Source organism: Phoca vitulina, unplaced genomic scaffold (genome assembly GCF_004348235.1).
Source record: "Phoca vitulina isolate PV1807 unplaced genomic scaffold, GSC_HSeal_1.0 scaffold4, whole genome shotgun sequence".
Lineage (NCBI taxonomy): Eukaryota > Metazoa > Chordata > Mammalia > Carnivora > Phocidae > Phoca > Phoca vitulina.
Window position 1 is genome coordinate 19542451 of NW_022589707.1, and position 14473 is coordinate 19556923.

General features: G+C 37.1%; 1 protein-coding gene and 1 long non-coding RNA gene across 9 annotated transcripts in view; one reads left to right on the forward strand and one right to left on the reverse strand.

Moving 5' to 3' along the window:
* LOC116630812 overlaps positions 1-10230 on the reverse strand; it is a 32191-nt gene extending 21961 nt beyond the window's left edge. For both annotated transcript variants that reach the window (XR_004299021.1, XR_004299020.1), the window contains exons 1-2: positions 10156-10230; positions 5543-5588 (exon numbers count right to left, since the gene is read on the reverse strand). This is a non-coding gene — a long non-coding RNA (uncharacterized LOC116630812). The remainder of the gene's footprint in view (positions 1-5542; positions 5589-10155) is intronic.
* Positions 10022-14473, forward strand: part of POT1 (protection of telomeres 1) — an 83402-nt gene continuing 78950 nt past the window's right edge. For 2 of the 7 annotated variants that reach the window (XM_032401644.1, XM_032401650.1), the window contains exons 1-2: positions 10235-10320; positions 11130-11314. In XM_032401644.1, the coding sequence (XP_032257535.1) occupies positions 11192-11314 (123 nt within the window). In that variant the 5' untranslated portion in view covers positions 10235-10320; positions 11130-11191. The other 5 variants (XM_032401645.1, XM_032401647.1, XM_032401646.1 and 2 more) reach the window with 5 other exon arrangements.

Below are 14473 nucleotides of genomic sequence, written 5' to 3' on the forward strand. Positions count from 1 at the left end.
TCAGTGATCTCTTAGCCTTCTCTCTCAGAATGGTCCCCTATTCAATACACATGGTATACTTTATTAAAATATTTTAAAGTTTGGGATTATCTGTGCTAATATCATCTAATATAAAATTTCTACTTCCATTTGTCATTTTCTTTGTTAGAAGTGGACAGAGATTTTGTTTCTTCTCCAGCTTAAAAGTGAAATGTCTTAATCATGTATTTTTTAAGAGTAGATCTTTTAACATTTTATCTATAATTGCTCATTAATTCAGTTTCTATCACTCTAGAGCGAATCTGGGTAATTTATATTCCCCAAATTTTATCCATTTCATTTAGCCTTTAAATTTTATTGGCATAGATTTTTACAATTAATGTTGTTTATTTGAACTTTTTTTTCTCTATACAAGCATTTATAGCATAAATTTCACTCTAATATCTGCTTTTGCTGCATCCCATAAGTTTTGGAATATTGTGTTTTCTTTTTCTTTTGTTTTGAGACATACTTTGTTTTGAGACATATTTTGATTTGCCATTTGATTTCTTATTTGTCCCATTGCTTGTGCAGTAATGTGTTGTTTAATATTTACATATTACATATTACATACTTACAAAAAAATTGTTACACCAATTATTTTATACTCATTTAATATACTCATTTAATACACCTACATCTATAATAGGTCCCTTTATTATTTCTGATATTTTTTTAACATCTTGACTCACTTTGAATAAGTTAATTACATTCCTTTTAAAGTCTACTGTCTGCTTTCTACAATCTTGAGATTAATTTCTTGTCAAATTGGGTTTGGTAACTTATGTTAGTAAAGCACATTTTCCTCAAAATTTTGGTGATATTTTTGTTTGATAATTTGTTTTTGCCTAGCTGTGGATGTACATTCTGACATAAGAGCTGGCCTTAGGAGACTGTGGGAGCAAAATGCTGGTAGACTATGCCAGAAATTTCTGTCTGATTATGTCTGGCTTCAATGATGCATGCACTCACCCTTGCCACTTTGCTCCAAGGGCAAATGTAGCTGATGCCCAGGGGAGGAGAGGACTCTGTCCAGCTATTCCACATGCATTCACCCAAATAATCCCTTCTCTGGGGCCCTCCCCAACTGTTTGAATGTGTTGCTCTGAGCTTGAAGCATCCTTTGGTACCATTTCACATCTGTGCTCAATCCTCTTCTGTAAGCCTCTTTTCTCTTTTTTCTGTATTTAATGGGTTCCTCAAATGACATGACTAATTGATAAAAGATATTCTAGTTTTCCATAACCACTTTAGATTTATTATTTTGTAATATATATGGCCATTTAAAGGTGATTTGGGTTGGAGAGAGTTTTTATATTTTGTCAGCCGTCTCATCCAATGTCCTTGTTCAACACTTCTGTGATTACTGATTTGAAACCTGTTTTTTTCTGTGGCCTGGGTTAAACATTTCTAAGAAGGTAATGTAGTATCTTGTAGACTTATCTTTTCTAGAAATTTGGAGGTTTGTTTTAGTGGTATTTTTTGTGAGGGAATTTGTCACTTGCAGAATGTTTTTTCCATGTGTTATGTAAAAGATGAGACGGCTTATAAAAGCCATAATGGTAGAAGAGTGGCCTGATTATACCTTATGCATAAGTCATGGTGCAAAGATTTGAAGAACAGATAGTAGATATTATCTAATAGTCCTAATTGAAAGGGGCCTTTTTAAACTTTTGATTTAGGTTATTGGGGGCTTTTACATATTTGGTAATGCCCATGTTTTTCCTCTCTGTGGTAGTCATCACCACAGAATGAAAATATCAAGGTGCAGACATAGTACAGATGGTTCTATGAAAAATGTAGATTTTTTTTTTTTTTTTAAAGATTTTATTTATTTATTTGACAGAGAGACACAGCGAGAGAGGGGAACACAAGCAGGGTGAGTGGGAGAGGGAGAAGCAGGCTTCCCGCCGAGCAGGGAGCCCGATGCGGGGCTCGATCCCAGGACTCTGGGATCACGACCTGAGCTGAAGGCAGACGCTTAACGACTGAGCCACCCAGGCGCCCCGAAAAATGTGGATATTTGCACTCCAACTTAAATGGCTATTATTGTTATGTTTGTGTTGAGGAGGAAAAATTTTCCTCTACCATTCAAGATTCTTTTGGCTGGGCTAAGAATTAAATTGACAAGAGGCAGATTAATGGGAGAAAATTAAATTTAATTATGTATGTATGGGGAATGCACATAAACATGAGAGATTCCAAAGACAGTAAGGCAAAGTGAGGTATATAAGTCTTTCTGAACTAAGAACAAGGGCATAGAGGTTTGGGACTTCAAAGGGAAGGAAAACAATTCACAGGAAGATGAAAAAGAGTCACTGTTTAGTAATCAAATGTTTGCTGGGCCATTCTGAAAACAATGGAACACACAGAGGAATTTTAACAGATTTTGCTAAATTCCTCTCTATCACACCTAGTTCATATTATACTGTGGTTATTTATGATAATAGCTCACTTCTTGGAACAGGTCCTCTATCTGAATTCTTTTAGGCAGTTAGGGAGAAGGTGAAAGGTTTTTCCTGAGCCTTCTGTTTCTTAAAAATAATCAGCCTATAATAATACACATGCCAAACAGATACATTTGGAAGGGGGGCAAATATTGCTCCCCTATATTTTCTTGCCTTAAAAAATGGGGGATATGCCAAAGATAACTTGGAAAATCATATTAAAACTTGGAGCTATCTGAATATAATCAAACTATACAGTTATAAGTAGAAAATGCTTAAACCATCAATCTACAAATGTGACTCTAGCTGTAATATGTATTTTACTATTTGATTCTGGGGAAAGCTAGAAAATTATGAAGTTTATATAGGTTTATAGAAATTATCCCATGTAAAATTTCAGGGAAGAGTCTGATAATTTTAATATTTCATCCTTACATTAATATTTTATGACTTATTTTAGCAGGCCTTCCAGGATTTACAATAGTACTAAACTACAGTAATAGATAACTGTATTTACCAAAGGGTCCTATGAAACTGGAATTAAATTAACAATTTATCACAAATCCCAGTCATGTCCTGAAAAGTGTCTTTGTTCCTGTCTCCTTCCAGATTGCTTATTTATCCTCAAAAACAAATAGTTTGAGTTAGGTTTGCTTTGCCTTGAGGCACTCACTGTCTGGACTTGTTCTTTTTTATTCAGTAATTCCTAAGGGGTAAGTGATTTACCTCCTAATCCATATCCTGAAAATAGATAGTTGTAAATTAGTCTTCAAAAAGTGGAATAAAAATTCTTAGAAGGACATGCCATATAGCCTCTCTTTGCCTTCCAGACCTTCTTGTCATTCTTCTTTGACCTGCTCTCTGCTTGAGAAGGCTGACATGTACAGACATCGTTACTATCTCATACCCTCTGGCTTCAGCCAATGGTAGCCCTGATAGTAGACCTTAGGGAGTATGGATCTGTGGAGTGGCCCAAAGCCAGCTACCCTACAAGGCAGTCCCTGGTTAGCAGAGAGATTAGGGAGGATATTTGAATACAGAGGTGAACGTGGTGGAAGGCAGATTATTTTTTTCTGGGTGTGATTAAAAAAAAAAATTAAAAAGGGGGCATCTGGGTGGCTCAGTCAGTGAAGCACCTAACTTTGGCTCAAGTCTGATCTCAGAGTCCTGGGATGGAGCTCCATGGGTTCCATGCTCAGCGGGGAGTCTGCTTGTCCCTTTCCCTTTCCCTCTGTCCTTCCCTCCTCTTGTGTGCTCTCTCTCTTAAATAAATAAAATCTTAAAAAATTTTTTTAATTAAAAAATATTAAAAAATATTGCATAGAGGAGTGTCATTTTCCAATTATATTTTAAAAGAATCACTCTGGGTCCTATGAAGAGAATCAGATATAAGAAAATAAGAATGGGAGTTTGGAAACCATTTTAGGAGTCTGTGCTTTGAAATAGTGAGAGATAATTAGCTTGATGGAGTTGGTAAGAAGTACTGGATCCAGGATGGGATATGTTCTGAAGATAGAGACAACAGGACTTGCTTCCAGATTGGTTATGGGCTTTTATAAGAAGAATTAAGGGTATCTTCAAGGTGGTTTAGCTTGAGTGATTAATTACATGAAGGTGGTGGTGTTCACTGAGTTAGGGGAAATACTAAAGTATTAAAGAGGAGCAATTTGAGGGTTTATAAAATCAAGAGTTCTCTTTTAGGCTTGATATGGTTTGAAAGTTGGAGATATCGTCTAGACATCTGAGTGGAGATATCTAGTATGCAGCTGAAAATATAAGTCTGGAATTCATAGGAAATATAAATTTTGGAAATATGTCTAGAGCTAAAGACATAAATGGGAAATCATGAACATATAACTGCTTTGAGAGTGGGAAAGGAGTGATTCACCAATAGAATGTCAAGGTGTTGTAGGATAATGGATGGACAAGAAGTTAAAATCTGAATTCTTGGGGCGCCTGGGTGGCTCAGTCGGTTAAGCGGCTGCCTTCTCCTGCTTCTCCCTCTCCCTCTGCTGCTCCCCCTGCTTCTGCTCTCTCACTCATGTTCTCTCTCTCAAGTAAATAAATAAAGCCTTTAAAAAATAAATTAATTAATTAAATAAAATCTGAATTCTTAGACTTGTCACCATAGACTGGCTTCATCTTAAATTTGGTTCCTTTTTGGTCATGGAATGGATGCCCAGAGTCAACCATGGACTGGATGCCAGGTCTACAGATTTCCTCACTTGGTACCAGTAAAAGGGGAGGTTATGTGTCATGTTATCTCTATAGAGAGACAGAAAAAAAATCTCCCCCGGTAGTCTCCAGCAAATATCTCTTCATCTCTCCTTGGACTGCACTGGGTTACATGCTCCTTCCTGAATCTGTAACTGTGGCAAAGAGGATAGGAGTTTTTTGATGCGGGAATAGACGACTTGATATAAAGAAAATCAGGCATAAATGGAAAAAAAAGAGGTATTTCTAAGATAAGGAAAAATTAGGGATGAGATTGATCAATATTATTAGCATTTGGAAGTCTAATATGGATAGAATTAGCAGATTACTTGGCGTATACAAAAAATCTTAATGGTCAGGTAAAAACACAAAACAAAATAGAATGTATTTCTTTTTTATCTTTTTAAAAAAATTCTAATACACTTACAAGACTGTTAAACATGCCTCTAGACCTTGGACCCGTTTACACCATCTTAATATGAAAATAAGTAGGAATGGCAGAGTATTTGTTTTTCTCCATCTGTTCTATTCCTTTGGATGTGCCAGACTCTGACACTGCACTCTGGGTTGAATATGCCCTAATTAAACTGAAGTTTTTCAAATGTGATTATATGGTAATCATTCTATTCTGCTCTAATCATAGGAAAGATGTCTTGGACTAATTTTTTACTATTGAGAACTAGATAAAAGTAGGGCCAACACAAATGATATTTTATCCTCTAATTAATACAGTAGGCTACAACCCTATCATTCTAACAATGCATAATCTTTGATGGGCCAGTTGTGGGAAGAAAAGATATACTGTCATTTAGCCACAGAAAGTCTCACTGTTATTGTATACAGGTGAAAAACGAATAAAATACCTTCAGTGTTCATCAAGGGAACTCTGTGATGTTGACTTTTCCATTCCTGAAAAAAATGTATGAATGTAATGAATAAATGCAGATTCTATTTAATAGAAGATCTTACAAAGTTAGGAAATGTCTTTTTGTGTCAAAAATGCATTTTGAACCTAAAGCAAATGGTTCTCAATTATTCCAAATAACCATCATGAATTTAAAAAACATGCAACCTCCTAATCAATTTTCCATTACTTAAAATCTTTCGTTATAAAGGTTTTAAAAGTGTACCTATTTTGGGTCACTCAAAAAAGAAGGGAAAAAAAGAGAAAAATATTAGGCTAATAAATAGCTACCTGCTATGGTGCTCTCCAACTTTTAGACCACTGACTTTCGAAAACAAACAAGCCATCAGTGCATTTTTTTATTCTAAGTTTACACAGAAATAAGGTTTTATATGTGAGTGTTACTGCAGGATTTTCCAGGACATATCCTCATGGTATAAAATATACGGCACGTATAAAAGAGGCACTCTAAACTCTAGACCTAAACCCCTATTTTTATAGTGTTAAGAAGTTGAAAGATCTTCTAATTTATCCTTCATGTCTGTTAATTTCCAGCAGGTCTTTTCCTCTTATTTTTCTGCATCTCTCTTCTGTGTGCGGCCTCAATTATACTGGTATCAATCTGAACATATACCAAGGTCCTTGCTTCCTTACTGTGAGCTCAGTAACTTTACTTTAGTAAAGTTTTTTTTTTTTTTTTTAATATGTGAATGGAAGACAGCACAAGCATCAGAGAGTACACATCTTCTAGGTTTTTGGTGGTTTCTCTTTAATTTCTCTCTTCCCCACCTCTACAGAGAAACCTGAAGAACCAATCATATTCTTAGGAAACATGGTTCTTCCCATACATAGGCACCTCCAAGTCTTGGTTTTATTCTATAAGCCAACTTGTCAGAGAATCTTTTTCTGAATTAATACTCATGTTAATTTTGGTGAATGCAGGTTTGTTTGTTTGTTTTTTTCCATCTCAACATATATCATTGGTATAACTCAACAGAAGGCTATCTCTGTTGAGTCAGCCTATCTTAACCCTTTTACACACTATAAGTCACTAGGTGCCAGACGGCATGATTCAAACAGGAGAATGACCCTTTCCTCTTCATATGAAAATCTTGGCCCTTCTTGCTTAGCCCATGCCTTGCTTTGCACATTTGGATTCCCTGTTATGCTACCTTCCTAATATGCACTAGTGATTACAGATCTCATCATTTAAATTTATAATTCAAACATAAATTTGCTATAAATTTGTGTTTGAGTTATCTTGTTTCAAATATATAACAATATAAAAATTTGATGCTTCATTGAAATAGGACTTTATAAATTGATCTAGATGTTCAATAGGATTGGACAAAAATGCCCTTAGATTACAGGGAAATGAACTCTAATCAACGTAGCCTAGCTAAGAAATCTGCTAGGAAATCTCAGAAAACTATAGGGATGCAACATGCCAACAACAACTTGCAGGAAAATTGTAAATCACAATAGAAATGGGTTAATGATGCAGCAATTATTGCCCAAGAAAATAAATTTGAAGTGCTGGGTGACTAGGAAATTCAATTCAAAGTTTCAGATTAAAAAGTAAATAGTAAAGAGCAATGTGAAAATGCTAACGAGAAGAAGTGTATCAGGGAGAAACTTAGCATGTCTGACTCCATATTGCTTCTGTTTATTTTGCTGCTGTGACCTATAGCTTAGAAATTTCTGCTTAGCCCTGCACATAGGCATGTTACAGTTAAGATTTGTAAAAATTGATTTTTACCCCCAAATCTACCTCTCCAAGGAGATAAGGAAATACATATAGAACTGACTAGGCTATGTTTAAGAAATGGCATGACCAGATTCCTGTATGTAAAGATCAACTGACCAAGGACAAAGAAGTTATACAAGCCTCCTGGGATGTCTACAGAGGTCAGTCACCTTTTGACTCCAACCTCCCCTCCTACTTCCCCCTTTTGCTAACATAAAAGAAGCCTGAATTTTATACCAGGGGAGATGGTTGTTTGGGACAAGAGTCCACCATCTCCTCAGTTTGTTGGCTTTCCAAATAAAGTTACTTTCCTTACCCCAACATCTTGCCTCTCAACTTATTGGCCTACTGTGCGGTGAACAGGAGCTTGGTCTCCATTACAGAAGTACCAGAAATATGCAGATTAATTCCTTTTATCTTTGCTCAAGTACTTATAAACAGCACCATATCTTTATATTTATGCTTTTATTAATAAAAATACTCATCCACTTTTAGTAGTCATTATTTATTAGTGAGAATCTCATTTTAACTTTTTAAAAATTGAGCATTTCACGTTGTAGTACGAAAAACTGTCATGACTACAGTTATTTTGAAATAGAGCCAGAGGGGCCACTGCAGAGAAAGCGCTTTACCTGTCTTTGTTTGAACTGGGCCATAAACTTTGGATTAGGCAAAATGGCAACTGTTCTTAACAATTGCAAAATGGCAACTATTCTTAACAATTGTTCTTAACAATTGCAACTGTTCTTAACAATCCCGATGGTCTGAAATTTCTGAAGATAGAATTAGTAGTCAATCAATGTACAACCTAAAATAACTTAACTCGTTAATACCCACAGGAAACTTTTCCCCCCTCTTCAACTCATGTAATTGGCTCCCTTTCTTTTCCTCATAAAAACCCTTGCTTTTACCCTACAAGCTGGACACTATTTGAGTTTCTATGATTCTGTGCTCCCTGAATTGAAATTCTTTAATCCCAAATGAAATACTTACTTGCCTCTCATTGTGGTTCTCATTTTCAAGTTAACGGTAGTTTTTTATCAAAAATGTCTTCATTGCACTTTAAAAATTGTACTTGTAATAGATAATACATTAATTGTTAGTCTTGGATTTTTTTTTTTTTTTTAGTCTTGGAATTTTTTTACGCTGCTTCAATAGACGTAGAAAAACAGTAATGGATTGTTTTAACATTATGTCTTCACAGCCTTATCTAGTTGATCCATTCTTTTTTCTCTCATTGTACTTCACTTGTACTGGATATTCATATTCAATTTTCTTCATTTATAGAATGAATACAAACTAATTGCTAATGTGAGGGAAAGCAGTATAGACTCTGGAGTCATATGTATCCCCAGCCACTAATTGAGAGATAGTGAACAAGAAACAAGATTGGAAGTTACTTGGATGTACATGAAGTATTTAGGTCCCAGAGAAACTGAGAACAATCACAACCAAAAAAGCAGTTATAGATATCTCTGTCAGAATAGAATACGGACATTCATAGGCTAACTAGAGAAAGAGAAAAACTTTAAAAGATTCCGTTGCTACAGAAAAAGAGCTAAACTAAACATGTGGTAACAAAATGAAAATGCTCTTTAGAAAGATGAGTAGGAAAGACTAAAGAGTATAAAGAGTGCTCTTTTGGCTTAGCAACAAAGTAGTCTTCAGTGATCTTGGCAAAGGCAATTTCAGTGTAATGAGGGTGGGGGTGGAGCCAAGATGGAGTGGTGGAAGCCAGAGGTGAGGAAAGAGAAACATTTTTTCCTGAGCATTTGTTCACTCGACAAATATTTAGCCCCTACAATGTGCCAGACACTGTGCAGGCTCTAAGCATATAATAGTAAACAGTTCTCCCTGCCCTTAATAAGCTTAGGCTGTGGAAGAATATGTTTAAATGCCGATGGGGAAGAATAAGGAGAAGTTGAAAATATGTTGAGAGAAGATATAACTAATGATAGGAGGTGAAATGAAAGTGGCCAGAATCCGGAGCCAAGGTAGGGGACTTCACTTAGGGACAAAGTACAGTATTTCTGAGTTGGGTGAGGCTAGGATAAGAACAAGAAGGGGATCTAAGCCTTACTAAGCATTGTTTTCTTTAAATGGACAGTTCAGCTCCTGAGCTCAGCCTCTTGTCACCGCTGGTTTACGCATGGTATGTGAATACAGCGGTGTGAGGGAAAAGAGAAGGTGGGCTAACAGAATGCTTCCTGCTAAAAAAAAAATAGTTATCTTAAACAGAGTTATTTCCACCTGCAAATATGTACCTACAGCGGATATTTTAGTCCAAATTAGCCTTGGAAATATTTAGGTAATTATTTATTACATCCTGTCTTTGCATTGAGGTGGGTTTCACTTTCATCAAATGATCGGAAATATAAATCAGAAATTAGCAAAAGATTCACATTTAATAATACGTCTTAATTATATCCCCAAGCTATAGCCCTATAGACCAATGAAGAAGTTAATCCAACCTATCTAAAAACAGCATTACTCATTGATGAAATTATTTCTTTGTAAAATATGCATTTGGGTGATTGCTTCTGAAGTAGAAAACCGGGGGTTATAGGAAGTGCCCTGCCCACAGGAGCTTCTAATCTCAAATCCCGCCCGGGGTTTGGAAAAGACTTCTTATTGGTTACAGGATTTATGAATCACCCAGCGAACCGCCCCTGCATCCCCCTCCCGCGCCTTCAGCCGGGACCGCGGGAGACTGAGCGGAGGCAGGGCTGAGGGGAGCAGCGAAAATTCCTGGTGGATACTGTACCACGGCCTCATCCTCCCCCTGGCCCGCACCATCTACCTATAATGCGAAACTTCCAGGATACCTTAGGCCTACGAACCATCATGCATGCAGTTCGTCCTCCGCGGGCCTGGGAGCAGTAAGTTTAGCCCTAGAGACCGTGTACGCATGCGTGAGAACTGGGCCGCCGCGTGCGTGTGACGTCACGTGCGCGCCCTTCTAAACTTCCTTGTTTTTCTCTAGAGTGTGGGTGAGTGAATTTATAAGTCGGTGTGGGAGTTCGTTGCGTGGGTGTGAAGTGGTTCGGCTTGTGAACGGGTATGATAAAGAGACTGATTTAGTTTAGATCAAAATTTGTTGTAGTTATTGCAGAAAGACTCTTCATATTTGTCTTTAGCGTGAGCCTGCTGTGTTCAGTATCTTGCTTGGCGTTTTGTGAGCCTCTGCCTGGAGTTAGTTCAAGTCCCCGCCCTCACGGAGCTCAACTGGCTTGGGGAAGGTTGATGCTCACACATTAAAATTAAGTTTTGACACTAGTGCGTGTCCCACTCGGACGTTTGAGAAATGAGACTGAGACTACAAAGTACAAGTCAGTATCAGTTCAATAGTCCTCGAAATTGTATAGGGGCTGGAGGAAGGAGACAGCAGATATATTTTGGAGTAATAACCTTTTGGTGCCCAATTTGAGTACACACTGTTACAACTGCTAAGGGATTAAAAAAGAAAACCAAATTTTTCAATCACCCTCCCCTTCCCCAGTAGCTTGTACATTTTAAAGCACAGTTTTGATAAAGGACATTGTCAGTGTAGTTTTCACAGATCCTAAAACTGGCTTTTAGAGGTACTCCTTTAAATAGAAAACTAAATAGAGAAGGCTTGAGTCTCAATGTCTTAGGGGAACGCATGTATTGATCCTTGTTATAAAATTACAGAATAATCCACTCTACCCCCAAGAGTGATTACTAACCAGCTTAAAGGAAAGAAAAAGCAAAAGTGAGTCAAAGAAGCTTAAAATTACGGACTACACTTTGGGTAAAACACTGGTCTTTGTGTTTTCAGCAGCAAGCTGTCAACTGCTCTAGTTGAATTTGCTTTGGACAACATTTTGAAGCAGATCTGATATGCCACTTGAATTAGTAAAAGAAGTCAATGGAGTGCCTGAAGTTGAGCTGCTAAGTGAATTAAACAAAGTAGATTTCAGTTCTCTACAGCCAGGTTGTGATTATAGCAAGAAGTACATCCAGGTAAGAATTTTCATAACTCAGAATGCTTTTTTCTTCTAAAAGGAATGCGCATTTTTATGTTGAGCTTATTTGTAAGGGTTGTTTTAGGAATAGTTTTACGTGTGTCATAATGTTTGTGACTATTTGAGGCTGTTATTCTTAATTATTTAGCGTTCATTTAGCAAACATTTATTGAATTCTTTTGTGATACACTGGAGTAAGTTTTGAGGGTACAAAGATGAGTGAATATGATCCTTGAACTAAAGGGGACTGAATTCTTTTGGGTTTGGACAGTTTACCTAATCTCTAATTATAATTAATAAGTTGGTATTAGAATTGTGGTATGTGAACATTTAGGAGAGAACCTTTGGTTCTGACAAGTTAGGTCAGGAAAATGGAGCTGGAACTTAAAGGATGACTGAGATTATACCTTTCATTTTGGGTATAAGCAGTCCTCATGTGCATGTTGAAGAATTTACCCTAAGAACTGTGGGAGACCCTTAACAGATTTTAAGCAGGACAAAGACATGATTCACTTTGAGTTCAAATTACTCTGCCTCTTGGGTGAAGAATATATCATAAAGGGCAAGATTAGAGGAAGGATAATTAATTAGTTAAGACATAGTTACAGTAATCTAGTTTAGAGTTGATGTTGGTCTGAACCAGGGGCAGAGGAGATGATGGGAAGGAGACAGACAAAATAGTAATAAAATAATAATAATAACAAAAGTTAACATTGAGCTCTTTCTAGGAACTAGGTAGTATTTTAAGTGCTTTACATATATCAACTCATTTAATCATCACAAAACTCTATGGATTGGGTCCTATTATTCTTTGGCTGTAAATGAGGAGACTGCATTTCCAAAAGGTTAAGTGATTGGCCTGAGATGCAGTTGATAAGTGTAGAGCTGGTGTTAGAATCTAGACATTCTGCTTTGGAACTGACAAGATAAAGAAGCAGAATCAACAGGTCTTGGAGAACGGTTAGATGAGAGAGGTAAAGAGGAGTTCAGGAAATTTCCCTGGTTTTAAGTCCTGTCAACCCTGGGAAGATAATAGCCATGCATATAAGAAGAAAGATAATGAGTTCAGTTTTGGATATCTTTCAGAGGTTATTAGAGGTATCCAGGTAGTAATGCCCTATAGGCAGGTAGATTTGGGGTTCTGGAGCTCAAAGGGTTCCTACTCAGGGAGATTTGGGCCAAAGAATAGAATGAGATGTGTTGAAGGATGTCAGTGTTAAGAAGATAGCATGAATAAGAGATAATCCACAGGCGTGGGAGAAAAACCAGGAGAGAGTGGTGTCTTGTATATTTAGTAAGGTAAGTTTCAAGGAGTAGTATCAGTAACTCTTAAATTGCTCTCTGGTACGCACTCTCCTAAGTGGTTTACGTATGTTCTCTCTTTTAATTCTTGAAAGAACCCTGTAAATAGATGTTATTATTCCCATTTTATAGTTGGGAAAACAGATACAGGTTAAGTAATTCATCCAAGGTTAGATCCAAGATTAGCTAATAAGTGGCTGAGCTGTGATTTGAATTTTCATTGTCTTTGCTATGTTGCTGCTAAATGCTCAGTCTAAGGTCTGAAAAGATTCTGTTTGATTTAATAATCAAGAAAATATTGGTCACTTGGGAAGACTAATGTTGCTGGGTCGGCTTTTTAGTGGTTTGAGGATTGAATGTTGGGTGAGAAAGTGAAAGCAGGAAATGTCTTTCAAGGAGTATGTTGTGTGGGGCGCCTGGGTGGCTCAGTCAACCGGTTAAGCGGCTGCCTTTGGCTCAGATCATGATCCCAGAGTCCTGGGATCCACCCAACATCGGGCTTCCCCTCCCACCGCTCGGCAGGGAGTCTGCTCCTCCCTCTCCCTCTGCCTGCTGCTCTGCCTACTTGTGCTCTCTCTCCGTCAAATAAGTACATAAAATCTTTTTAAAAAAAGAAAAAGAGTATGTTGTGGTATTTTGATATTTTGATTATGGAAGTCATAGTCCTGAAATAGGAGTGGAAAGTTTTTTAATTTTAGCTGAGTCAGTTTTGCATTTGGTTAACAGTGATTGGCTTTTATACTACCTACAATCAACTTCACAACTGCTGCACTAAAGTGAAATAAAACAAATTCAATTTTTAAAAATTTATCTGCATTTCCTTTCCTCTTCTATTCTGCCCTCACCCTATCCCCTTTCCTCCGAGTACACTCATACTCAAACTCATAGGCCATATTCACAAACTTATTACTAGAGCAGTTTAACATCCTGAAAAGGAGTGGAAGCCCTGGAGACAGGCTGGCTGGATTCAAGCACAGATCCACCATTTACTAGCTATGAAATTGGGAAGTAATTTTATCTGCCTGTGCCTTATCTTTTCCATTTGTAAGCTAGGAATTATAATAGAACCTACTTCATAGAAATGCAATGAGGATTAAATGTAAAGTGCTTACTTAATGAATTCTAAGCATTCGGTAAGTGCTGGTTACTGTGGTCAAGATAATGATATCATTAACATGCCTTTGGACAAGGAATTTACCTAGTCTCATAGTTCTCAGTGAAAATAATGTACCATAATCTCATTGAGCAGAGACAGAATTATTTTGCAATTAGTGAAGCTCAGGCTTCAAAGACTTTACTTGAACAAGCCCAAGACCATGTTAGGGGTCTTAGAAATGAATTTACATTTTCATATTTGTAAAATTTACACAAGGGGGATGTTCTAACCTAAAATGGTTAAGATTGCTGTCTCTTTCCATTTTGACTTCCCCTTCCATCACATTTCCTGTCTTATCCAGTGGCATTGGAATGGCTGAGAACATTTTTGGAATATGTAGCTAAGGGGAAGTTGACTTGTGGAATAGGTTTAATGAGATGTATTTGTGTGCTTTGCAGTTACTTGCATTTATAGCCAGGATATGCCAGCTCTCCTGGTGTAGAAATGTTTTCCAGGAACATTCCCACACACTGGTTAGTGTAGAAGAAAAGTATGGAGTCAGAAGTTGTACCAGGACAATGGAATATTATGCAGCCATCAAAAGGAATGAAATATTGCCATTTGCAACGACGTGGATGGAACTGGAGGGTATTATGCTGAGCGAAATAAGTCAGTCACAGAAAGACATGTATCATATGACCTCACTGATAAGAGGAATTCTTAATCTCAGGAAACAAACTGAGGGTTGCTGGAGTGGTG